This window comes from Nylanderia fulva, unplaced genomic scaffold, assembly GCF_048542155.1.
Source record: "Nylanderia fulva isolate GAGA-0341 unplaced genomic scaffold, ASM4854215v1 Scaffold22, whole genome shotgun sequence".
Taxonomy (NCBI): Eukaryota; Metazoa; Arthropoda; class Insecta; order Hymenoptera; family Formicidae; genus Nylanderia; species Nylanderia fulva.
Window position 1 is genome coordinate 6,511 of NW_028190285.1, and position 27,118 is coordinate 33,628.

Here is a 27,118-nt window from a genome sequence, read left to right on the forward strand (position 1 = left end):
GCTCGCTGAATCCACCCGAGCCGTCGTAACCGAATGTTACAAACTCGGCTTTACTTGGCGCCGCGCTTCGAGGGCAACACCCGTAGTGCGAGTCTTCCCAATTCGTCCAATTCCATATACTCGTTGTCATCGTCCGGTGGACGAGGAGCGGATTGTTTGCCAAGTCGAGGCCTCGACTCGTCACTTCCGGGACGAGTCATCTCCCGCGAATCTCTCGACGAAACGAGGACGCGGTCAGGACAGCAAGGACGTCGGATGTGCCCCACTGAGGTACCCGCGACGGCGAGCAACGACAGAAGACGACGGCAGGTGGGAGTAGTACCGCTCTCTCCTCGTACCTGGCTTTTATGAGTGCGTAGGGAGCGTCGCGCAAACATTCCGCGCACAAGCAAGCGTTGTTGGTGTGCCAGGGGGATCCCGTGAGAATAAGCCTTTTAATCAGCCAGAGCCCCGAGCTCGGTCGGTGAGTGAGTCATCGAGTGATCGGAGTTTGTCGAACGCGCCCAGCGGATCCCAACAGCGATCGCGTCCGAGGATGGACCCGGAACGGATCCAGAGTGACGATCTCAAGAGGGATCACGATTCCGTCGACGATTTCGAGCATCTCGGCCACGACGGTTCCCCGGACGATCGTTCGGATCATTATCACCATCAGCAGCAGCCGCTACGACTGATCGACGCGCCACGTGTCGACGATCTCCTGCACATCGGCGACTCCTTCCAGGGATCGGACCCGGTCCTACCGAGCGCGCTCGTCGACGTTGAGACGAAGCCCGTGCCCGCGACGCCGCCGCCTTCCGCGGATTTTGACAAGTGCGAGGCCATGGCGCAGTCGTCGGACATCTTCCAGCGGCCGCTGGACCCGGTCGATCCCAAATTCGCCAGCATGGCGTTCGTCGAGACCGAGAGGACCTATCCGCCTCCCGCGCATCAATTTCGGGATGACGACGACGACGACGACCACGACAACGACAACGAGGACGAGGACGAGGATAGCAAGAAGCTGGGGCTTCAGGTGCCGTTGTTACCGAGCTCGACCGCGACAGCTGACGACCTCCTGTTCTCGTCGACGACGAAAAGCGAGAGCGAGAGCCAGCCCTTCGAGGAACGCGAGGACATCCTGAATCTGGGGATCGATCAAGGCAAGTGGACGCATCGACAGGACGAAGCGATCGACTTCGAGGAGGAACCGCTTCGAGGAGGAGACGTCAGATCGTCCGTGCTGCCTACGGCGGAGAGGTCCCCGGTGTTGGACTTCCTCGGGGACGACGATCCGCCGTCCGTCAAGGAGAACCTCGCCAGGAACATTATGGACGACGACTCGTGGAACGTCGTGGAGAAGACGGACGTGAAGCGCGAACAGGCGGGAAAGGATCTCGAGCCACCCACGAAGCCACTGCCGCCCTTGCCGAAGGAGGCTGAGTTCGAGGATACACCTAGTGCGCGGCAGGACAAGTACGAGATGTCGAACGACTTCCTGATCACGGAGGCTGTCAGCAAGCCGTCAGCTCCGCAGCCGCAGCCGCAACCGCGAATCGCCGCCGATTCGGAGCACGAGAGCATCGGTGTCAAACGGCGCGAAGTGCCGAGACCTAAGGAACCCGAGTTCAAACCTCGTCGTCCGCTCGACAACAAGAAGCAGGAGATCGAGATCGCCCCGAAGGAGATTTTCCGAGACATGGGATTAGGTGAGTGCGAGAGCTCATCTTTTTTTATACTCAAGGATACATGCTCGGGAATTTGTAGACGCAAGGCTGTGACGATGAGGTCATTACTGGCTGAGAGATTGTTTTCTTTGGTTCTTTTCTCTATAGAAACTTTTTGGGATTTTTTTAGGAGTCTTATTGTACTCGAAATATTTGATTGACAAAAAGGAAAAAATTAAATATTCAAATACGAGATCTGTAATATATTGCATCCATTTGTGCAATTGATTGCCTACCTAATATAGAAACAAAATATATAGGTACCTAATATATTTTATAACATATATGAAATACACGAATGAAATATATTTAAATTGCATATCTTATTTCTTAATTTTTGTTGAAGTGCATCTTGAGTTAAGAAACTCAAAATATTTAAAAATTATTTTTCTCTAATACACAATACTTACAATTAGAGATTTTATTAAAGATATAAAATAATGTAATTTTTTTCATATTTCTGTTAAAGAATCACATCATTTCATTTTTTATTTGATATATAATATTTTAAATTTATGATGCAATTCTCTTCACTAATTATGTAATCTTTGAATTTTTGTCTGCACATTATAAATTTTTTTTCAATCAATAAGATTTCAAACATATTGTAAAAACTGAAAGCAAAGTAGTTTTTAATCTTTCTACTTTTCAGTAATTAATCTTTTTTGATCCTATTATACAACACATTTATTACAAGTAATTTACAATTATAATAGCGCGTAAATTATACCATTTATACGCTAGAATAGAAGTAGAATAAATTGTTACTGAATTTGCTGAAATTGAAAAATTGAAGTGTCTAATAAATTACAGTTGAATAAATTAATTCTTACAATAATGAAATGTAGGTGTGATATGTATTGAATAAAAGAGAGTATAGAATAAATAGAATATAAATGAGAGGAAATGAAACGGGAAAGGAAATGAAGAAAGAAGTGAAGCAATTTAAAGATTTGAAATCAGAAAATGACAAATTAAAACAAACATTTTCCCAGCCAGTGATTATATTTAAATATCAAGTATTAAGGCTAATATATTCATATTAAACTTGTTTGGGATATTAATTAATTAATATGCTAATTCTTATCTGATTTTATAATGAATCCTTATGAATCCTTATCCTTATAAATATTTTTTAGAGTTAATCGATTCTAAGAAAACTTTGATTAACACGGTCTCAAAAATATTATTGCAAAAATAGGAAAAGTTTTCGCGTCAAGCAACAATTTGAAAAATACGTGAAATTTGACGATATATCAATAGAAGTAAATTATTATATAGCACGAATATCTGAATATGCTTTCGCATGATTGCCATATGGTATTTAATATTCACGAAAGAGTTCTGACAAGAAAATGCTAATTAATTTAGTGGCGATGCACAAACTCGACCATGCTTGGAAGCGCTTCCGCTTGGTTACAGCATGCCATTGACGTGATACTTGCTCACCTATCTTTCGTTCTATGCGCGATTCTTATAAAAATAGCAGTAACCTGCATATATTTTTTCCCTACATAATGCTACGCTCTACTTAACCACCAAGGAATAATGGAATCCGCGAGAAACGCGTAGAAAACTGTTGACAAAAGCAATAACTTCGTATATCTAGTTACGAAGCAATTAATTCAGATGTAATCGACGTGTCCGATCGGTGAAAATAAGTCGCGACCAATTTATGCGTCATAAGTAGGAAAACATTTTATTATTTTATTCATATTTTTTTTCATCATGACTGCAGCTCGCATTCACATATGATAATAATAAATTAACTCCCCTTTAGAGAGATTAAAACGTCAATTTTCTCTCGAGGAATTTTCTGTATACCAACAGTTTAATATAGGTATTCTATATACCAGTATAATTTTAGATTATGAGGTCGTGATATTATTGCACAATATTGTCTTGTTAACCGATAATCGTATCATTCTGTATGGCTTCTGTATGACATCATGGGTTAAAATCACCTTCCGCCATGCGTTATATCGATCTGTGGGAGACACCTTTCGGTTCTGCGTACCTTTATATTGCGTGTCCTATGAAAATTTAAAAAAACATACGGCGTAAACGCGTCATTTTACGCGTATATATATATCCACGAAAACATTTACGGATTTTCATTTCTTATACGCGATAGAATTTTCTATAGAAAAATTAAGGCAGATCTTCTTAGGAAAAGAATTTTCGAGTTTTAGTCACTTTTAAGAATTATTTATTTAATAAATATAAAAAAAAGCATATTTAGTATTAGTCATATTCTACATCAATTTTTTATAATGTCCTACTTTATTCTAATCTATAATACTTGAGAATTATTTGGAATTTACTTGCAAAAATATAATGATCAAGTATGTTAAGGATATCCATATATTGTAGGATATTTTTGTATATATAGATTTTTTACAATCGATCTAAAATCAACTTTTTTTAATGCAACATCAAGATATTTATAATCTTTGAGTAATTGATGATAGAAAATAAGTCATCGTTATTAAACAAGCTAATATATTTGAAAAGATCGATGATAATGTACATAAGATTATAATCTTTTTATATTTTAATCGGTTTAAAAAAATATATAGCTTTTAATTACATAAATTTTAATTACAGAAAAAATATAAAATGCGAAAAAACAAAAAATTGAAATTGCATGCAATAAATTTTTCTAAGATTTTTGCTACATAAAAATTGTTTTGAAATTAATCGAAAAAACTAGTAATTAAAAAAGACATTTCGTATTCATATTATTCATATATATATATATATATTTGTGAGAATTTTATCAGTGATGGAAATTTATCAGTCATATCCGCTTTCTTAACTAACGAACGTATTCGTCATCGACTATTATGTATTAGTGCTATTACGCATACACTTCTACAAATACAAATCTATATTTCATTGGCTCGGCAAAGTATTTTTATACATGCATCACGCCACGTGAACGTGTATTCTTCTCTTTTCTTTTTAGAGAACGGTAGATTGGATTGCGAAAACGTACCAGACTGTTCCAGAATATAATAAAATCAAAATACTTTGTAGAATCACAACACATAGGCATTTTATATTTATTTTTGAAATGTATATAAATATTTGAAGAAATCTTGATTTTCTGCTAAAAAAATTTTTAAAATTATTCTTATAAAAATAAGTGCAATCGTTTGTTTGTGAAATAGAATAAATAAAAATAAATAAGATGTCTTGTTTATTATATAATAAATTTATAATTTATTTTTATTTCGTGCAATATCTCAATTAATTTTTAAATTCTCTATGCAAAATGTGATTACTTCTTTGTATTCCGACCATATAAAACATAAAACTGATAGATCATTTAATGAGAAAACTCATAAATAATTAAGAGAGAAAATGCATAAATAGACACGGAACTGTTTAAAATCGGTCAGCATCTCACCGTAGATGTGCGTAGATATAGCTTTCTCTCTGACATAAACCGTTTAAAAAATTTTCAATTCTATTTTCTTTTTATTAAGGTTTGTGATAAAATATATAAATAATTATAAAATTACACGGAAATTATTTAAAAAGAATGATGTTTTTGACAGTATCAGTTTTTCGTCTTGATATGTCTATAATCATACATTTACTCTCATCGCTATATTATATTTTAATTAAAATTTTTGCTTTTAAACAACCGTTTTATGTAAATCTGTATAAATCTAGTATTTCTTAAAGTTCTATGGAAAATTATACAGAAATTTTCGTAAAATGAAATAAAACGTTCGCTCACTTAGCATCTCAGTTCATTTGAGGCATTTTTTTATTCAAGAGCAAAAACTATTTGTTTAAACAATCAGGAATTATATAATTAGTAAAGATAAAGTCAAAGTTCTTAATTATTTATAAATTTCATGACAAGAATATGCCAGCTTTATATTAATTTCATCAATTTTGTATTTATTATACAAAAAGATAATATCATAAATCATATTATGTCGCATTTATTCTTTATTTTATTTTCTTTTATTTTTATTTTATTACAGTATTAATAATTCTGGAACAATCTGTATAGTAAACTTTTGACCTTAAGAGATTCAAGAAATATAGTCGAGAAAATAAAATTTTAAAAAATACTTGAAGAAAAAATTATTAAACACACAATCTACAGTGTAAAGTGTAAAGAGATATATAATATATTATAATTTGTAAATATTTTCTGTATATTTGTCGCGGATGCTATTTCATAAAACTCTTTCAAGTATTGTAGATTAGAATAAAACAATATAAATCAAACTCTAAGTTTACAATCTATGAAATAAATGCATTCTTTTTATTTAAATAATTGTGGGAAGGGGGATTAGCTTGCTTCTACTTATCGTACGCGATAAAAAACGCGAAAGAATTATTTTACATACTTATGTTTTTATTTTTCAGTTTTTGTTTACCAGAATATTTTATACGTCCTCTACTTTTGACATATACTTTATAATATTATTTTATTAATTTGCTTTGTCATCTTGACCTTTCGATTTGAATTCGTTAGACTTTTTTCTTACCATGTAAAATAAATTGTACAGGATTATATCACCATGTGGTGATATAATCCTAAGAACTTAGTGTTCTTCACATTAAGATAGATGATGTATTTCAGAAATCTTAGTTGTCTGTCAAGACATTCAAAGAAATCCAGAAATTTTTTTGAAAATGTTCGCAGTTTTATTACACGAAAAACGTGATTAGCATTTTGAGAACATTTCTTGTAAATATTAGAGAGATAATCTCTTTTATATTTTTACATAGGACAAATTCATTAAAAAAAAATTTTTACTTGTCTTCCCCCCTATAATGTTAATCTTAATAAATTTTGTGAATATAAAAACAGATATATTTGGGAAAATTTATTTGTGCATAATAATTTTTATTTTTAAATTGTAAATGTAATTAAAATTAATCCTTTGCGCCTCGCGCAGACTTTTGTGCTATAATTTATTTTGCAATTAATTTTGTATTTTAAAAATCATAAAACACTTTTACTTAAAAATTATAATATTTTTCATTCTAATTGAATTAGAAAAACACTCCTTTGTCGATTTTTTAGATTAAACTAACAAAATTTTAGTAACAGAATATTAAGCAAAATTTTCAAATTATTAGTTTTTTCTGATAATGATATAGTAATATATATATGATAATGAAAGTTATACATATAAGTTATTTGCACAAATAATTTTCTTGTAAATTAGTGTCTCAAATATAAAAGCTATAATTTAAATTATAGTAATTGTGTAGGAAAAAATTACATCGATTATCTAAAAAAATATAAAAAAATTTTAAACAAAAATAAATTATCTACATTCAGAAAATATTTTTTCTCACGTTCAACATATTATTTGCTTAAATGATTTTAGATTGAAAATTAATTTTTCTGCATCTACTTATGTGTCTGACACATAATACGCATTGGAAGTTCTTACCTTCTTAATCCCGTATTTATCTCAGCTTAGAATTTGATCGTTTATTGATCTTCAAGTCGATTTATATGTTGAAACCTCCTTGACTTTTTTCCTTGAAAATAACAGAACACAAAGCTTCACGAAGTCACGATAAAATGCGTGTCAATATGACCGACGTGTTGAATCGTAGTCGAGTAAAGACTGGTTATAGTCTGAGCCACATCACTGTACTTGTACTTGAAAAGCATATTTGTGATTTCGTAACTAAGTTACGACACACGTATCCTTCTTTATCTTCAACAATTATCACTGCTATCATTCATATGTATTTCACGAATTGCGTAGGTTGGATTTTATAATTTGTTTTCGGGTATCTTAGACCAAAGCTCTTACAGAGATCGTGTTATTGACCCAATTTTTTTTTGTTATGGAAAGTTCGTCCGCTAAATTCTTACATTTCCAAATTATGTACATATTTGCGTGCGTGCACGTTTACGTCAGTAAAAATTAAAATGTTAAAAGGACCAATAACCAGAATCCGCGTGTGAATATATATAATATCAAATAAATATAATGATAAATTTTCTTCTTGTTGGGTTAATTTATATAATATATAGTTTTATTTTATATTAATTAATTCATTAATATAATAATATATTTTCAAAATCAAATTAAACTTATTCATATATTTTGTTTGTAACATTCGAAGAGAGTTAATTTTTATAATGCGGCTAAAGGACAAAAACAAACAGATATAATAGCTCGTGGAGAAAACGAGAACAATTGATTGGATTTCATTGCGACATTGCTTTAATCGAGAGTCAAGACCGTACAGGTCATCGAATTGTAAATTCTTACCGCGTGCGTCAAGAATAACAGAAAAAAACTGAGCTCATAAAATCAACTCATTAATTATATATTTTATGGCCTCAAACTGTTTAGTGAAATTTGCGCGTAATCGTGTGTCTATTTATTTCTCGATTTTATAATATAATCGTCAAATAATAATTGTATCGCGTTAATAATTAAAGCTTTTTATCGCGCGTTATGACATACAACACACAGCAATTATATAAAGAGATAATACTTATCCAAAATATTAGGCAATATATATATATATATATAACATTCGATGCATACAGAATACAGATATTCGTTAACAAATATATGAGTAAAAATGTTTATTCCGCAGAAATATTATTGCCTAATATTTTGGATAAGTATTATCTCTCTCTATAATTGCTGTGTGTTGTATGTCATAATGCGCGATAAAAGGCTTTAATTTTTAACGCGATACCATTATTATTTGACGATTTGTTAATCGTACGCATGTTAGTAGTATTTATGTTTCGATCAAATTTATCTCTAAAGTAGAAATATTTGATATTTTATAACAAATAGATAAATAACGTTTAGAGCATGAGTGCAAGATTATATGTTCACGCACATAATATGTGATTAATTGTGCATGAGTAGGTATTATTTCTGTTCAAGTGCAGCTATCATATATGTATATTGAATTTTTTTAACATCAGCGAGAGATTTTGTGAATATATTTTCTTTGTACTATATATCAAAATAAATTTTTTATTTTTATTATTTATTCAATAGTAAAAATAATATACATATATAGTAGGACATAAATTTCGAAAATTTTCTTTTTTAATATTTTACATTAGTTAATGTACATATTTTATAAAAAGAAAAAATAATCTACATTTATTCTCCTGTATCGTTCCAGAAAGTAGATAGTACAACAGTTTATCAAGATTTATAATTATTTGTTGATTTTCAAATCTTGAAAAGGGCATCATTATTTCAACAATTTGTATTCATCGAATGTACAATACATAATAAAACGAAAAGATAGATTTAGTTTTACGTACAATCCAAAAAAAAGATTCATGAGATTTTTCCTTTGTTGATGTGATTATTGATATCTGATTGATGATATCTTTGTTGATTGATAGCCTTCTTAAGAACGCGATTGAAGTCCCATGATATTCTTATTCGAATAGTTGTTTCTTGTATCTGTCGAATCTATCAATCGAAATCGAAAATATCGAAGCATTCGAAATGGTTGTGAGTCGTAGAACGTAGGTATTGATCGCTGCAACTGTTTCTCTGTATTTTGCGGTATCGCGTACATGCTTGTAATCCATGTATGTATTACGTCGGTTCTGCATTGCGTCGCATTTAAAGATTGTCTAAAATTAATTTTATAGATAAAATATTCTAATTTTTTTAATTATTTTGAAAAATTGATTGATACGATACTGCTAAATGATGTCTAACGAAAAAAAGAGATAATTTTTCACGCAAAAATTTGAACATAAAATTGAATGAATCAGGTTTTTCATTTTCAACAAACTTGCTAATGTGAATAGTTTTGCAAAAACAAATGTTTCTCATTTAATATATAAGATATATTTTTTTATACAGATCTATTTTTAGATATATTTTTTTATACAGATCTATTTTTAGATATATTTTTTTTACAATTAATATTTTGTTATTTTATTTTTTCTTGATACTTAAATTGTATAGAGTTTAAAAATAACAGTTTTCCAATATTTATTTTTTGCGACATAATATAGCAATAAATAATTAAATATTTTTTTGTAAATATTATTACATAAATATAATTCAATAATAGTAATAATATTAATAAAATATCAATTTTCTATGTTATTATAATATATGTTATATTAATGTTTAAATTAAGTTTAAATTAAGACAGTTGAAAATATTTTATGTGTTATAAAAAAATAGAGATGTTATTATAATTTGAAGGTTTCTAAAAAATATATTAAAAAATATTCTATTTTATCAATACTTGGCATTATAGCTTACTAATGTTTACTTAACGCGGACGTTACAAGATGGAGTTAGTAGTCTTTATATGATTTTTAACTATATACAAATATTATTATTTTTATCAAAATTTGATCAATTTTTTATTTTTAGCTTAAAGTATTGTTTGTATAATCGGGACTTCATCTTTATGTAATTATTTCAATGATAATGTAATCTTGACAATAAGTTATGATATGGCATCATTTATTTGAAAAATCTATCTATTTTTTTGCCTTTTCTTTTTGTGACATTTAAAACATTATATTCTCAAAATCATTCCAAATTTTTCCATTAATCATAAAAATTTGATTGCGATTTATTTATTCACTAAAAGATAGAATTAGTAATTTTTTATTATTTTTAAATTGACGAATTTTTTATCTCGAATACAAAAACGGAACATTAAATTACGAAGTTATGACAGTTCTGTTTTCGTCCCGATCTCTCTGAATTTATTTTACAAAATCTTATTAATCAATAATAAGAAATGTATTGAAACTAAAAATGCATTAATACCAGATATTCTACATTTTGCTAGTCATTGATTACATACTTCATGTATATCCAATGTGTAGAGGTTTTATTTTTATCACTCAGACAAGCAGGTGGGCGTTGTGACTTTGTTGAAATAGCCAAAAATTATTATTCAGGTAGATTGCCGAATTTTGGCGATGTTTCGAACAACGTAGCGTTGTTGCCAGAGATTGCCGAAATTTTGGCACCTTTTTGTCGGACGAAAGTGCATTATTATTGAGTAATAGACAGAATACAGAGAATGCTTTTTTGTTTTCCTGATTTTGTTGTTTTAGCCATTTCGTTAAGAATAGTTGTGCTTGCTCAAATTTAAAATTAGCACAGTTAAAAAAATTGAAAAATATTGAAAATGTATAAATATATTTCTTTTTATTTTATTATTAATTTTTAAAATTGTTCTATTTTCAGATTGTGCTGTATTTCTAATTCAGAAAATAATGTTTAAATTATTATGCGAGAAACTCACAGCAATATAATATCCTATATAAATGTTATTTCATTAAATGATTCGATAAATTATATTTTTCTGATTTTAATTTCTGATTTTTCTGATTTCTTTTTATTTCAGATTTAGAAAAACACAAGTTTTTTTTATTTTTTCACGTTCTTCAAAGAATTCTTATTGTTTTAATTATTTTAAATAATTTTAAATAATCTTGTATGACTAAAATATTTTTTAAATATACCTAATAAATATTTCAGATACAAAAGATTATAATAATAATAATAATTATTTATTTGATAATTTTAGTAACAAATTAAATTAAAAAAATCTTTTACGAAAGAAAAAAGAAAAGCTATATTGTGCATGATTTGATCACCATTTATTATGTCGTAATTTTTGTGCTGGATTAATAATATTGCGACGCGAAAATAAACTTCGCACAAGTTGCACAGGTTGTATTGCAATTGAGAATTTTTAACACGCACGCACGCGCAACAGAATTATAACTGTAAGGAAGGGGTCCGTTCTAATCTTGCGTGGGCGCCTCATCTACGGAACCTCGTTGCGTGTCACCCTATCTTGCCTATACACAACCCTCCGATCATTTATTTATGGCGTCTCGTTTCTTCCACTTTCGAAATTCCCAACTGACATTGCATTTGTTGATAATAGGGATAGATATAGCTAAATAAATAGAAGGATTTAGACTTTGTTCTAGAGAACTTAAAAATAAAACGTAAAAATTCTAAATATATTTAAAACAATGAAACATACTTAACGAGAGCTTTTTTATAAGCTATTAATTTAATATGAGAAATAATATACCTCGATTTCATATCCACTTTAAAAAAATAATGACAAATTTTTATGATCGATCATATTTACGTACAACTAAAAAGTTGTATGAAGTATAATGTCTTTGCAGAGTGATGATCTGTTTGCGGTCAGACGTTTGATTGCGCAAGACTTGTGCGATGTTCCTTACGTGTCACGTAATCAACATCAGGTGCAATTGTTAATTGATTTTTCGAGTAACACATTTAATTCAATTAAAGTTGTTCAACGCATATTGCTTAATAAAAAAATTAAACGATCCATTTATTATATAAAATTTCTAAAAATTTGTTCTCCTTGTTCCTTCTTCTTTTGATATAAAACTGTTTAATCATTTTATTATTTGTTTACTTTTTTATATAATTATTAATTTATAGAATATTACATTTTTTAAATAATTGTGCGTAAGAATAGACTGACGTAATGACTTTATACGGAAATGCCATTCCTCTTAGTTGGCTTTCAATGATTGAGAGACGGCGCATATTATTGTATACATTAGCTGTTCAGTATTAAAGGTCTATAATATTGATGAATCATATTTGGAGCTAAATACCTCGGTTTGCTTGAAAGAAATATTCAACCGTAACAGTTTTTCTCGTAATATTATAGTATATAATGTAACGTAGACTCTCTCTTTTTCTTTATTAGTGGAGTCTGTAATGCAAAACGTCACGGACAGATACCTCGTGTAAGCGTTGTTAATGTGCAAACGACCGCTATGCAACACTTCCGAGTGCAACGAATGCATGACACGCCTGTTCCTCCGATGTATACACATCCTATAGTAAACATGTGCGAACAAATCGGAAGGAGCTTGACGTACTCCGATTTCGCTGCATTTGTAGCGTAAACGGATATAATAAAAAAATTTTTTATATTTATATTTAGAGGATATAAAGATCAAATAAATTACCTATTTATATAATTTCAAATCGGATTAGGTATAATAAAAATTATCATTAAAATTAAGTCAGCAATCGTTAAATGCAATATCGTTTTTCGCATTAAGAAATGTATAAAGTGGCCGAAATTAATATTTTTAAGCAACAATCATGAAATACACTTTGGTATGCAAAGTTATATTTATTCTTAGAAAAATGACAAATTACTCCAAAATTTGTACACAAAAATTCTTTCCTCTATTGTGTATAATCTTTAATTTTTTTTATTGCGAAATATGTCAAAATTCTTTCAAGCGAGCCTAAACGAGACATTTGTACAAATGATTAAAATAATTTTTCTTTGACGTATCTGACAGTGTCTGACGTCTTAATATGTTTATACTACTTACAAAGACTATGAGGAGATGAATCATTGGGTGACTGGGGGGACCATTTCATATTAGAAATGCTCGAAGATAATTAAGACATTCTATAAAATATAGCATCGGATATATAGCATATATGACAAATATTATATTAAAAATGAGCCCCAAAAAAAGTGAAAAAAACTCCTTTTTTTTTATCGATATTTTTATCGTAAAACCTATGATTTGAATGATTTGATCATTTGAAAAAAAATCTACCAGATTTTGTCCGTAGAAAAAAATCTTTCTTCAGGTACCATTAAATACGTTCTCCGGGAGAGTCGGTCTTTAGTAGCCGCTACAAAGGCTACCTCATGTAGTCTTCTAGGTACGAGGTTCCGAGCAATATGGCGATGAGCCTAGAGGGTAGGAGGGGGAGGGTTCTCGGCGGGGAGGTGGCACGAGAGACCTCCAGTGGGTCGATAACAAGCCTCAGTCCTCATCTCGCTGTGTACGAAGCTACGCTGCGTTCTCCGCAGGTCTCTCACTCTCTCTCTACAGTCCCGAGATAGACTGACAGACGTGTAAACCAGCATCGAACTCACGTTCTCGCGCGAATCCGCTCTCGTTCTCGAGAAGGGCAAACCTTCTCGGTACCCTTATCTGTCCGTTACCACTGTTATCGCCGTCGTCGTCGTCGTCGAAGTGCGTCATTCGGCGTGCGCGCGCGCGTACGCCATTACTCCCGCGAGCGTTCACCAGGCACGCAGAGGAGAGGACATTCCGTTCTGACGGGACACACGCTCGGCGAACAGTGCTCGGCGAAGGGAAAAGTGCGCGTCGCGCGAGGACTCCGAAAAAGTGCGTGCAAGGATGGCGGACTCGGACGCGTGCCCTGCTAAGAACGTCAACGAGGGCAACCAGGTCTGCAAGCGACCCGGCGCCGGCGCCAACCCGTGCTTCTGGAATATTCTGAACCCCCGTAGGTTTTTTTCTCTCTCTCTCTCTCTTTCTCGACGCACCCCCTTCGCTCTGACACTTCGCAACTCCAGGCTCTGTCCGAGGATCGGAATCGTTCCCCTCGTTTCTATCTCCACACGCACATTTGACACTTTGAATGAAACGTGCCCCCTCGTTAGACGGGTTACTCGATCGAAACGGACGGATAATTGGCGCGCGTGAATCAAAGATTAATTATTTGTTCTACTCGAGCGTTTCGGAGCAAATGTCAATGGTACCAAAGGTTTTTTTGTTTTAACGCAATATTGCGTTTTCGATACCGAAAACGCCGAAATTGGATTTCGGGCGATCTCAATTAATTTTCGTCGACGCTTCCATGTCGGTGACCCAGGCTTCGTTCTGCGCAGATGCCACTTTACTCGGTATCGAGGAATCGCCGATCGAAACTGGGTTATCGATCAGTCGACTACCTGCAAGTAACATTTACGTCAAACATCTGTCTCATCCGCGTTTATATTAAACCTTGTCTACGAAGCTCGCTCGTATAGTTCTCATCATCGTAGATGGAGTACTTGTAAAAAATATGTCAATACTTAGATACACGATGATCGTCGTTATTTTTGCTGAAAAAGAACTCTGAGATTCACTGTGACAAGAAAGGAATAATTAATTTTTTCTATTAGTTTCTTTTCTTCCATACATCGATGCACGTTTGATGCAATTAACAACGAGATAAATATTACACAGTTTAGAGCGTTTAAAAGGCTTACTTAAATATGACATGACATCTGTTCATTGACAGAATGTATTATTGACGTTTTTTAAATGGACCTTATAAGCATTTTGTTTAGAAACTTTTCGAAATTTTGTTTTACAAGATTAACTGCAAAGAATTGTATATTTTAATAAGCTTTTAATAATTTAGTAATATTTAATAGCTTTTTAATAAAATTTTTGTCATTTTATAAACGACTAATAATGTTAATAATGATAAAGAACCTTAATTGACTTTTATAATACACGTTTATTTCGTGAATCGGTGAAATTGTGCTTTCGCAGCACGTTGCACTATGTATCATAATTTTTGTTGCAACCTGGAACAATTATCGCGACCTTGGATTACATAACGCCACGCGATCCAACCGTGACTGACGGTACAACTGACTCTCGAACTTTATCCTGTAGAAATATCATCTCCAAAGTATGACACTCGCAATTGGTTGCTAAGAGTACATTTCTTGCATAACTGAATTATCGTTATTTTTATTATCGAGGTAAAATGAGTTATTTTGAATGACATAATAACGATAATTTTATCTGTTACTTTTTAATGTTATCTTTTTGTAATATTTATATCATCTCTTACAAGGAAAATGTTAATAGACAGCTACAAAGAAAACACATTGATTGATATTCTTTTTTCCTTTAAGAAAAAAATATATTAATATTTTGTATAAAAAATCTCGCCTTTTTCTCATTATATTCACCGTTATTTGTATTGATTTCCTGTAATATTTCTATAAAAATAAAGTCTATTAATTTGATTTAATTAAATTGTGTATATCTTGATTTTAAAAAATTTGAAAAATGAAATGGATGGAATAGAGAAAGTATGTCACGCTCTTTGCTAAAGTATTCAATACAACGCACAATACAATTTATTGTTAAATGCATCAATGTGGCATCGCGATATATCCTAGAACCAGTAGAAGCAGAAGGTAACTTTTACAAACGCTTATTGCCATGAATAATAAGTTTTTAAATTTGTATCGCGATATAACTTGCAGCACGGTCGATTCATCGACTGCGAAGAGGCGATTTGTTCGACCAAAGTCAAAAGCATAGAGCCTGAATATATCAAATTTCAAGGCGACAGGAGTCATATTGCGCAGTATATACAATATACGATCGATTGCCTTAGTTGACTCTTCGTGCGCGTATCTGTAAGTCACCGGCGCGTAATTATTTCTCACGCGGTATATGTATTGTATAATATCGAAACGTCCAACGTTGATGCAATCTGTGCTGACATTTTTGACAGGATAGATATATTTCATGTTATACCTTTCTGCTCACTTATCGCACTAATGCTTTGAATAATATAGATAATAGGGTATCCCCTCCTTTTCTCTAATCTGTTGATTAAGGGAAGTCTATATGGACCATAAACTTGCACCGACTAGGGTGACAAATTCTTTTACCGATATTAAGTATATTTCCTTCCACGTAATCTGCGATAAGATATATTTCGTGATTATTACTTTTAATATATGAAATGTAGGAGCAGATTTCTCAAGTATTGATTTCTTGTAAAATATTTTTAAGTTACAGTTATTAACGAGCAAAAATTGGGTGTGTTTAAAAAGCGCATATTTAAAATTGCACATTCTGTGAATTGCATGAAATTATTTGAGCAAGGAAAAAGATACATATATGAATGATAAAGAGACATACATTTGTGTGTGCTTTAGACACCGAGCGCGCCGCTACGTGTTAAATGAAAGGATATTGACTTCTCTCTTTAACTGCTTTCTATCTCGTGTACTTGTCTTGTTTATTTGTTCCTTTATGGCGTCAAATGAGAAGAATAGTTTTACACGGCTCGTTAGATGAGGAGTTCGTATGTTTAATATTAATGTATCTCTATAGACTTTTTCTTTTTAAATATAATGTCACAAATTTGCGATAAATAACGATGCGATGGAAAATAAATAATTGAACAGAATATTAAGAGATATTTTATACGTATATAATTTAATGACTATATGAAATTCAATTTTAAAATGTTTCAGGAGTGCAATATTTGATAAATGAACAGTATTTATTCTTTTCGAGTCGCTGCAATTCCGATAGCCTTTAGAACGACGCAACTAATTATCGATTTATTACATGGTTATTAATAGAAGCTCAATCTGAAAAATAAACTCAAAAAGAAACATCGTGTGAGATAGCTATGATATCTTATACGATTCTCGATTTCTCGATTTCGTTCAATCCTTTATTTCTTAAACACATGTCACGCTATAAACGATTTCTCTTTCGCAGTGAAATTGGAAAATTATTTCACTGAACAATAATTTACACGATTCTTGGACGTTTTTGCGGAGAAAGATATGATTTTCTTTGCATCCATACTAAACATCCGTATAGTATGCTTAATTTATCATCAGAATTTAGAACATTAATACTGTCTTTTCTAAAAGCGTGCAGTAAATCATTCTCGTCGTACACATTTTTTTATTCCTGCTTTATTTAAAATCGTGACTTGAATTAATTATTTTAAGATTACCGTTCTAAAACAAGATTATAAAGAGTGTTAGATAAGAAAATGATTCACAGACAATATATTATTCATCAAATCGAATAAAAAATGCTAATGAATATTAGATAGATTGAAATATCAACTCTTAGAAGCGATTTTCGGTTTTAGGAAATGAAAAAATGATGTACAAGATTATAATATTAGTGAATCGACACAGTTTACCAAGCGATTCGATAATTCTAGGATTTAGAACATTTTTTATAAACGTCAAAATAAAAAAAATTACCAGATAATTGTTTCTAAGCATTTTTTATTCGACTCAAAATTAGCGAAATATTTTTTTCTATTTTGCAAATTATGAATCTTTTTTTATCACTCTTTTACTTGTTATTATCAGAGTAAAGAGTAAAAGAATATGTTAATTAACAAATAAATTAAAATATATTTAAAAATTTGTAAAGAATTTGTAAATGTTTATTTTGTAGTTTGAAATAGAATAAAGGTTTTACTCCAAAATTGTAATTCTGTTATTTAATAGGTTTTGCACCTCAAAGTGTTTCAGTTGTTAGTTAAATTTATAAGAATTTACATTCTGTGTATTATAAAAATTTAATACTAATATGTACTTTATTATTTTCAGATGCATGGTTTAATCCTGAAAGACTGAATCCGAAAGGTAAGAAAGTAGAGGAAGAGAATATTGTTTCTTTTATACTTGTTTGTACTATAATAATATATATCACCGATTGTATTAATGAGAAATGTTTTGCAGTCATATATGTTATATATAATTCATCAAATAAATTTATCAAATATAAAAAATTTTCATAGCCTTATCATATTTCTCAATTCGTGGCACAAGCAATATTATTAAAGTAACATCTACTTAATCTTCTTTTTTTGAATTCACGTATAATGGGCACATTTCCAACATTCCACTTAAATCAAGATAACTCGATTTTATGAAGTTCTTGCAAAAAAAAATTATTAAAAATATTACAACGGATTTCAGTGATCGAGCGAACATATCAAGTGGAAAGAAAAATATTCCAAATTAGCTCAGCTAATTTTTGTTTTTCTACGATCGTGGCATAAACAATTCTCCCTTAGCCGAGTGTAGTGTTTATCGCGATAAAAGGTCACTCATAAATAAAGAGTCGAGCGTTCTCCGAAAGGACGCGCGAGATTCAGGGTGCAATAATAATAATTGGTCCGGCACAAAACACGACAATTTCGCATCGGCGGCACTTCTGCCCGTCCGTTGTCCGCCATTCTCGGACGTTACTAAATATAACGTCCAGCCAGCCTCTCGCGTTGGTCCAGTGCCAGTTTTCCGAAGATCCTCGTCTCAGGGTTTTCGAGCCGACAGCAGTTCCCTTGATGCGAAGTCGTCGAAACCGAAAGTCGTCGGTTCTCGGTTCTTTCCTTATCGGTTTCCTGGAGTGATCGCACTCTTGTCTAATCGGATCGATCGGATACGACAGTCGCGTCTTTTCGTCTGAATAAAAGCCGGATAGAGTGCAGCCGGATGTTCGTAGGGAAAATGGCTATTACGAAGGAGGAATGTGAGTAACGATGATTCGCGAGAGCGATGATAATTTAGCACATGTGTGTCGCGCTGGTATCGAGGCTACGTGCGGAAGCATAAGAAGAGAACCCGGGCTCGATATAGTAATAAATATGAAGGTGAAATGTATAAGCAAGAAAGAATAACAATATCATCGAGACAAAATTTAAATATAATAAATTGCAAGAAACGAGATTAATTGAAAAAAAAGAACGCGGTTAAAACAGATGAGTGCAAATTGTGCGTCACATTCTCCTTATTTTTTATTTTATTGTCGTGGAAACGATCGAAAGTATATTCTGTTCCGTAAAGTGTCGGATAAATAATATGGGAATACCTGTGCTTTTTAGAGACAATTTGTTACGTTACGTATATTTTTGGTCTAATTCTATCGGTGCTTCGATGAGATACTTTGACAAGAATCTGCTCATCAGCAATTGGCATAAAGAAACAATTATCTGGCATTGTAAGTTTAGGATTAATAGGCTAGATCAGTGTTACGACCCTGAGAAGTATCCAATTATAGATAGAGCTCAGAAATCGCCGGTAAAATATTTCGTTGATATTTCACTTGTAGCATCGTGATGTTCTAAAAGAGAATGCGACGAGCTTATTCTCTTCAACTTTCCTCGCATAATCGTTCAGGAAAAGAGAATTGTGAAAGTACGTTAAAAAGAAAAGAGAAAATTCAAAGGTAACAAATCTCGCAGATATGCAACTTGCGACAAGATTTGCAAACATTTATCTCAAGTGGACAGGCTTTTTTATGTGTTGTATTTCTATTCGATATTTTACGAGTATATTTTTGCAGCGCGGTACCGAGCGACAGTGGTTTTTACTTTATTATTCACGCATAAACTAATGACTAACTAAGTCCAGAGGCTATAATAGACATTACGTACAACTATATTATATCTGTCTTTTTTGCATTTTTTTCCTTTGCATTATTCATCATTTGAATGCCTTAAGTACGCGTTAATATATGCATGTAAGTAAATTGGATAGACTCCAACGAATAAGTATTACGTCACCAAAATATTACTCAGACACACATAACTTAATTATATATATTTTTAGATAAAATTTATTTTTAGATGAAATTATATTAATAACAGAATAAAATAGCAAATTTTTTCGAAAAATCACGTATGCACACACTAGAATTTTTTTTTATTGTTTAAAAATTTTGAATAAATTAAAGAAAACTAAATCAGATTTTTAAAAAACAATTCAAAATTAGTTTGTTATACAAAAGAATAATATATTATTAATATATAATTAAAGAGAATGGAAATGTTACACAAAAATAATGTTTGTTTTATAGAAAATAATTTTAGAGCTAATATTTTTTGTTCTTGTTATTACAATTTTCGATGACTGCCGTAAAATCATATATTCAATACCTCGTTGAGTTCATTTCAAATCGCTTTATATTTCACAATGATGATTCAACGTCTATATTTATACTTGTTATCTAAATTAATAGTTTGAGAGTAGAAGTTCTTTAAGTAATCGATTATGGATTTGATTTAATTGATGAGAACAGCCGTAGCCGTTAAAAAATGGCAGCTTAGCCCCGTCTTTTTCTTTCCGTTGGATGACGCACAGTACAGATAAATTCGAGGGGGAAACCACTCGCACGTACAAATCGATAAAGCGGTGCCATATATGACGTCGCGTCGGCTGGTAATGCATAATTTTGCACCATAAGCGAGTACGACGGTCACGAGAATACAGAGCGAGTGCGCTTTATTTCTTATCACGGTCGTCCGTAGTTATACATAACTATGGTCTAGCTATAAAAATCGTTAAGCTATTGCTGTCCTCTAATTGAGGTTATACAAATTATAGAGATTCCAACTGATATAAAATCTTGATAAGGTAGACTTTCAATGCTGCACGCATACGAGGAAGTAATTATGTCGCGGTTTCGCGAATAATCGCGTATGAATCGATTTGATATCAAAATATGAACCGAACAGTATTATGTCGAGATATAATGCTTGGCTTGGAGTGATCAAGGTAAGTGTGGCGGATCTCGAAAATTGCGAAGACGGTTTTGTAAGAGTGGGGCCCGCTCTATGAAAGTCTGCAGTGCGACAGTATCATTCCGTTATTTCCGCGTTCTGATCTGATTATGGTGCAATCAATTGTCCCTGGTGGCTTCCTCGCTTTTTTTTTTCACGTAAAAAATCTAGCTTTTCTTTTCGCATAGAGCAGTTTCAAAATTACTGCAATTTTTAGAAATTAAAAAAATAAATATAAAAATTGTAGAATTTAAAAATTAAATCATAAATATGAAAAAAATATTTAATACATATATAAATATTGTTATTAATACAATATAGGATATACATACATAGGAAATGTAATACGGGAAAAAGATTAAAACTTGCATGATTCATTATAAAATAAAATTTGATAGTAAATTATCGATAAATAAATAATAATAAGACAAAACATATTATTCACCTAATAACACCTAATTCTATTGCATCTGTTCTTTTCGGGACCATATTTCATGTTACATCTCAGATCATAAATTGTAATATTTAATTGTGTGTTATTCTTGATAACACAAGGACTAGTGTCACATATCAAATATTTCCAATCTAAGTAAAATATTTCGTTTGATTGCGTACAGATACGTTCTATCTCTACAATTTCGGATAAACTTCGTGCAAAAGAATCTCTAGTTACGCCACTGCTCCACCTTTCCCCTTCTTTCTATTTTTCTCCCCTTCTGCCTTTTTTCCCCTTCTTCTCTGAGGCTATCAATGAACCTCTTCTCTCGCACATAGCCAAATCATGAATCGTTGCTGGAACAGTTGTGCATGTGACTACTGGCCGTGCGAATATTCTCGGGAGGGCTCTTTTTAACGAGCAAGGGCTTTCGTTGCAAATTATCAAAATGGTACGAAGGAACGTTCAGAGGAGGCATCTGGAGGAAGTTCTTCCAGAGCGTGGTCCCGGTAAGTTCCGCGTCCCTACGCTTCCTCACAGCTCGACCAGAACTGGTTTGGTATGTTGGCGATCGCGTCGGTCCGAGACCATATGGTTGGGAATGTAACACGTGGTCCTCCTTTACAATGTGCCACGATCGTTTAATAAAAATTTCATTCTATGTAGCTAGATTTAACATTATAGTTCCACGAGAAATTCAGCATCTCAGCAATTATTATTTAGAATTCAATTTAAAAGAATTAGTGTTAATTATTCAGCAGATAATATCGCGAAACAATAGGTCTTTTAAAAAATGTATTGTAGTAAGTTTTATAATAAGAAACATTCCTGCTCCACCACATTCTATATAAAGTTTACTGTCTTTTTTATGTAATATTTTTACTGTCTTTTTGTGTGATAAATATATTCAATTTTTTATTTATTATTGTAACAATTAATTATCTAAATATTTATATATATAATGTATTGTTATGAACAAGTAAACATTTTATTAATATGTTTTAAATAATTCTATATTTAATAGATTCTTTACTTAATCTGTCGAATTAATTAATATTCAAAATATCCGCTGTAAAAAAATATTTTTTAAAAGTTATCTTTCTTAAATGAAACTATATGATTATTTTATATATGTTGATGTATAACAATTTTTGCTAATAGCATTTATAATAATTAAATTAAACTTTTCACTATTCAGAATATGAATGTTTCTTATCAAAAGTTATCTTGTTCATAACGGATGTATTTGATGCTTCTGTTAAACCGCAAAGCAAACATATTGCACACTTTTTAAAACATTTGCATATCGATTATATTTTTGCACAATGTATCTTTTTGATAACGTTTTTTAAATTAGAATTTTATATTGCGGAAATTTTACGAGAAAAAAAATACATATTATTTGATAGCATTATAAAATCAAATATGATATTATTTATTGTTCATTAACATAAGAGACTCATAAATATGTTGAATGCCTTCAATGAAAATTGATCACACACATGAATAAGAAATTACTTATTAATTAATAATCATTACTTAAAAGCTAAATCAGCCTTTTACAAAAACGAACAATAAAGTATATGTGATATCACATAGCTGTACTCAGCATTATAATTTGTTATTACATCATATATCTTTTTACGAAAATATTGTTCAATATACGTATTAACAGATATACATTCAAAGACAGAGTGCGCAAGGTTTGAAAGGATTAATGATTAATAAAAAATTATCTGTGAAAGAGATATCTTATATGTATATATGATTTTTTAAAAATAAAAATTGTCAAATTATTAATATTTTTTAAAGAATATGCGGATCTGTATTCGAGATCTCAGCATTGAATTTTGCATTATATTTCTATAAGTTTCTTTAAAATTGCTTGAAGGAATTATAATAACATAATTAGTTGTGTAAATGTGTTACATAAATAAAGCTAATTACTATTAAATTGAACAGAAAAATCATCTAATTGTGTGTGAATCATGTGAAAGAGATAGATAATCTTATTGATAATTTGAATTGTAAAGTTAATTCAGCCTCATGTTTGCCACATTAATGCAAATCATTAATTTGTCAGCAATGTTAAAATTTAAAATTAGCAGCTAGACATCGTTATAGAGAACCTATATTAGCGAAGTAAGAATTGAAGATTTTCTCTTTTTTCTTTTCTTAACTAAAGTTTCTTAAAAGAATTTGTTTCTGTTTGCAGTGGCGGCTCTGATATATTGGCGCGATCCCAAAAAATCAGGGATTGTATTCGGCACGATACTAGGCGTGCTCCTATCATTGGCCTATTTCAGTCTGATTAGTGTGCTCGCTTATCTGTCGCTTCTCGTCCTTAGCGGAACCGTTCTTTTCCGTATTTACAAAACCGTTCTTCAGGCAGTCCAGAAGACTTCGGATGGTCATCCATTCAAGTAAGTCTACAGTTAATTTTGTGAAACACTATTTAATCATTCCATTGCAGATTCGAGAGAGAAAAAGTTCTACACATCGTGAGTGATCACATCGGGAATTAAATCTGATTACTCGGATTATTACTGCTCTTATCACCAAATTACTTCAGGATTGCATTTGATGTTCCTCTGCTAGCTTATAGTATTATCTCAAACCAAAGTATACGATTTTTTTGTTCAAAGAGAATTTGTATAATACATTTCGATATATCTTTAATATTATACAAATAACTTTTTAAAGATCTTTGTTAAAGTAATAAAATGTTGACGGATAACAATATTACGGATTTAGAAAAATTTGATTGGACATTATTAAAATGAATTACAGATTTAGTAACGCATTTAATATAACGCGTTTAGTAATAATTAATAAAGTAAGTGTAGATAAAATAATAATGTTAATTTAAATGAAGTTCAAAATTCGAGAACTGGAACATTTAATTTTGTTTCGTGGCAACTTCAAATTTTGCTTCTAATCAAAACCTATCATTTGGGTCGCAGGGATATCCTTGATCTAGACTTGGCAGTGCCTGCTGAGAAAGTGCATGAAGTCGCGGATGTTGCAGTCGCACATGCTAATGCTGCCGTTAGCGAATTGCGCAGACTGTTCCTCGTCGAAGACTTTGTAGATTCTCTCAAATTTGGCGTTTTACTATGGTGTCTCACCTACGTTGGTTCTTGGTTCAATGGCATGACTCTCATCATAATCGGTATACTTTCGTCTTCCATCTTTTTACAACATCTCTCGAACGTGGAATGGTCAATTCAACGGATTTGTTTATTCGTTTCAGGCGTGGTCGCTCTTTTCACGCTGCCTAAGGTTTACGAAACGAATCAGGAGCAGATCGATCAGAATCTGGCTTTAGTCCAGGCGAAGATCAACGAAATCACCGCTAAGTGAGTTGAAAGTTTCTTTCATTTTCTGAGAAGCGAAAAAGTGATGCAATAAGATTTTTATTATTTTTTATTTAATATATAGAAGTTCAAAAGATGTATGAACTGCTGAAATTGATTCTTACGTTATTGTGAAATATTTATTACATGAATGTTAAAAATTATTATTATTCAATAAAATCGTTGAATTGCGAAAAATGCATTATTTTTCGTGGCCATGACTTCAGACAAAAATCGATTACTCGGTTGTTTCAGAGTGAAGGCGGCTATCCCTCTCGGTAAGAAGGCCGAGCCGACGAAGGAAGAATAAGGAAGAGTCGTGTGATGATAGTCCAGCGGACAGCCGGGACAACCGGGATAGAAAGGATAAAAATTAGAAACGAACGAAAGAAACGTAAAAAAAAGAGTGAGAGAGAAGAAGTTTGAGAGCGCGTGCGAGCAGGACAATTTGCGACTGGAAGAAGTCTCACACATCATATAACGGGCCCAGTAGTCTCGCTGGTGAGGGGATAATTAATTAACACGTGCGACAATTATCGTCGCGAGCTTCGCCGTCGTATAATTTCGGAGAAAATAAATATAATTGTACTTTTCCAAGGCACAAACACGATCGGCAAAGCCAAGTGGTCGCGCGCGCGCACTGACATTCTGATCACGAGAGCAATCCTTATCGAGGAAATAAACACCGCGAAAGAAAGAGTGAATGTATGTGTACGTGTGTGTGTGTGTGTGCGTGTGCGTGCGTATGTACGTGTGTGTGTACATGTATGAGAGAGAGGGAGAGAAAGAAATAAGTAACACTTAGTAATTAATTAATCGTTCATTCTTGCGATAAAAGATAATGGCATATTTTTAGCTAGTTGTAACAGTGCAATGTACGTAGGGCTGTGTTTTGGATCAGCCCTCCTCCTCAACCTTCCCTTCTTTTTCGTCGTATACTTCGTCAAATATGTTTTAACGATTATATCATAAACTTCGTGTTTTTAACTATGTAATGATGTCCTTTGTTTCTCTTCGCAAAAATGAGAAGAGTGAAAAAAAATACGAGCGAGAGAACGAATGCGTTTATGAATGCGTAAGAGAGACTGAGTAGCAAAGCTCCACGTGATTTATCATAGTCCCGTCTTCGGAGCATCGTATTCGATTAGCTTGGATCATTGTTCGCGAACCGGATGTCACGAAAGTAATCATTTGAATGCGTGACACGATAAAATATATAGTGAGAAATTCTGGGGTGGATCCGAAGGATCGTGATACTTTAAAGAAACACTTTAACGGACAGAGGAGGAGCAGATGATGGATCGAACGGGATGTGTTGGACGTATAAACGAAATCGTTTATCTCTCGACGATAGATCTTAAATAATTGTCCGATTTGCAGCGATCTCCCCATCTTCTCGATGTTTTAAGTTGTTGTTGCGTTTGAGAGAATCGAACAGGGGTTAAATGACGAGTTAAATTATGCAGAAACGTATATATTGTATCTGTCTCTCAATGACGTTGACGTTTGCATAATATTATTGCTATTGCATCATTAATTGTAATTACACCGTTATGTACACACGTGCGTGCATATGTATAACGTATTGTACTCTTTTACTCGCGTGCGTATCCGTGCGTATGTGTACAAACACGCGTGTATATATATATATATATATATATATTTATATATATATAGATAATATATATGAAAGAAAAGGACTGTCATCATCAAATATAATGATCCTAAACGAATAACGAGATACGGAATACATTGTACGGTGAACGATGAAGATGCAACTTTATATTATATCATAATATCTATCTATAGTTATCGAGAAAACATGTGTTTTTATCGGGACCGATGGCAAAATGTTAAGAATGTGAATTGTAATACGCGTATTGCTTCTTGTCGTTTTCATTATTGCATCTGCATCTGCACGATTAATTTATAAATAAATGATATTATAAATAAGATAAAAAAAAAAATGCTCTTTTTTCATACTTATCTCATAAATAATTCATTTCCTTGAGATATTTTTTCCCAGTGATTTTTGGATTTATTTTTAAAATATTTCATATATGCTCTAATATTATTTAATACTCATTACGTGATAAATTTTATACAAATGTACAAAGAAAAGGAGAGTATTTTTGTAGTTGTTTGTTTGAAACTGATTTGCGAAAAAGATTAGTTGAAGTCGTCGTGTTTAAAATTATTTCTTGTCTAAAGTTTTTTGGTGAGTTAAATATTAATTATGTTATATAGCGAAAATTTTCAACTTAAATTATAAAACTTATAGATGATTTAAAAAATATATAATATATCTATGATTGAGAGTTAATAACGTTAACATAGTTGTGACAAGAATCAGAGGACTTATGCAACAGCTGTTAAAGCGTAAAATGCAAAAAAGATGCAATGTAAGAAGAAGGAACATTAAAGACGAGATTAAATTCCATATATCTTTGAATCTTGATCATTCAATGTTTTTTA

The 27,118-nt window shown here is 32.1% G+C and overlaps 1 protein-coding gene across 3 annotated transcripts; it reads left to right on the forward strand.

Annotated features, from left to right (window-relative positions):
- Nucleotides 1–27,085, forward strand: Rtnl1 (reticulon). Of its 3 annotated transcripts, XM_029303925.2 has the most exons (6): nucleotides 1–1,688; nucleotides 17,898–17,933; nucleotides 23,503–23,710; nucleotides 24,251–24,459; nucleotides 24,541–24,646; nucleotides 24,899–27,085. In XM_029303925.2, the coding sequence occupies exons 1-6, from the start codon at nucleotides 536–538 to the stop codon at nucleotides 24,951–24,953; spliced, it is 1,767 nt and encodes a 588-aa protein (XP_029159758.1). In that variant the 5' UTR covers nucleotides 1–535; the 3' UTR covers nucleotides 24,954–27,085. The 3 variants fall into 3 exon arrangements, with proteins under 3 accessions (XP_029159758.1, XP_029159761.1, XP_029159760.1); XM_029303928.2 differs by lacking the exons at nucleotides 1–1,688; nucleotides 17,898–17,933 and adding an exon at nucleotides 18,546–18,822; XM_029303927.2 differs by lacking the exons at nucleotides 1–1,688; nucleotides 17,898–17,933 and adding an exon at nucleotides 21,457–21,796.
- Nucleotides 27,086–27,118: the final 33 nt, after the last annotated feature.

Excerpts from the sequence above, each read along its gene's own strand:
- Rtnl1 (XM_029303925.2), top strand. The coding sequence starts at position 536 with ATGGACCCGGAACGGATCCAGAGTGACGATCTCAAGAGGGATCACGAT. Across the intron at positions 17,934-23,502 it reads TGAAAGACTGAATCCGAAAG|TGGCGGCTCTGATATATTGG; the intron begins GTAAGAAAGTAG and ends TTCTGTTTGCAG. Across the intron at positions 24,460-24,540 it reads CATGACTCTCATCATAATCG|GCGTGGTCGCTCTTTTCACG; the intron begins GTATACTTTCGT and ends TATTCGTTTCAG.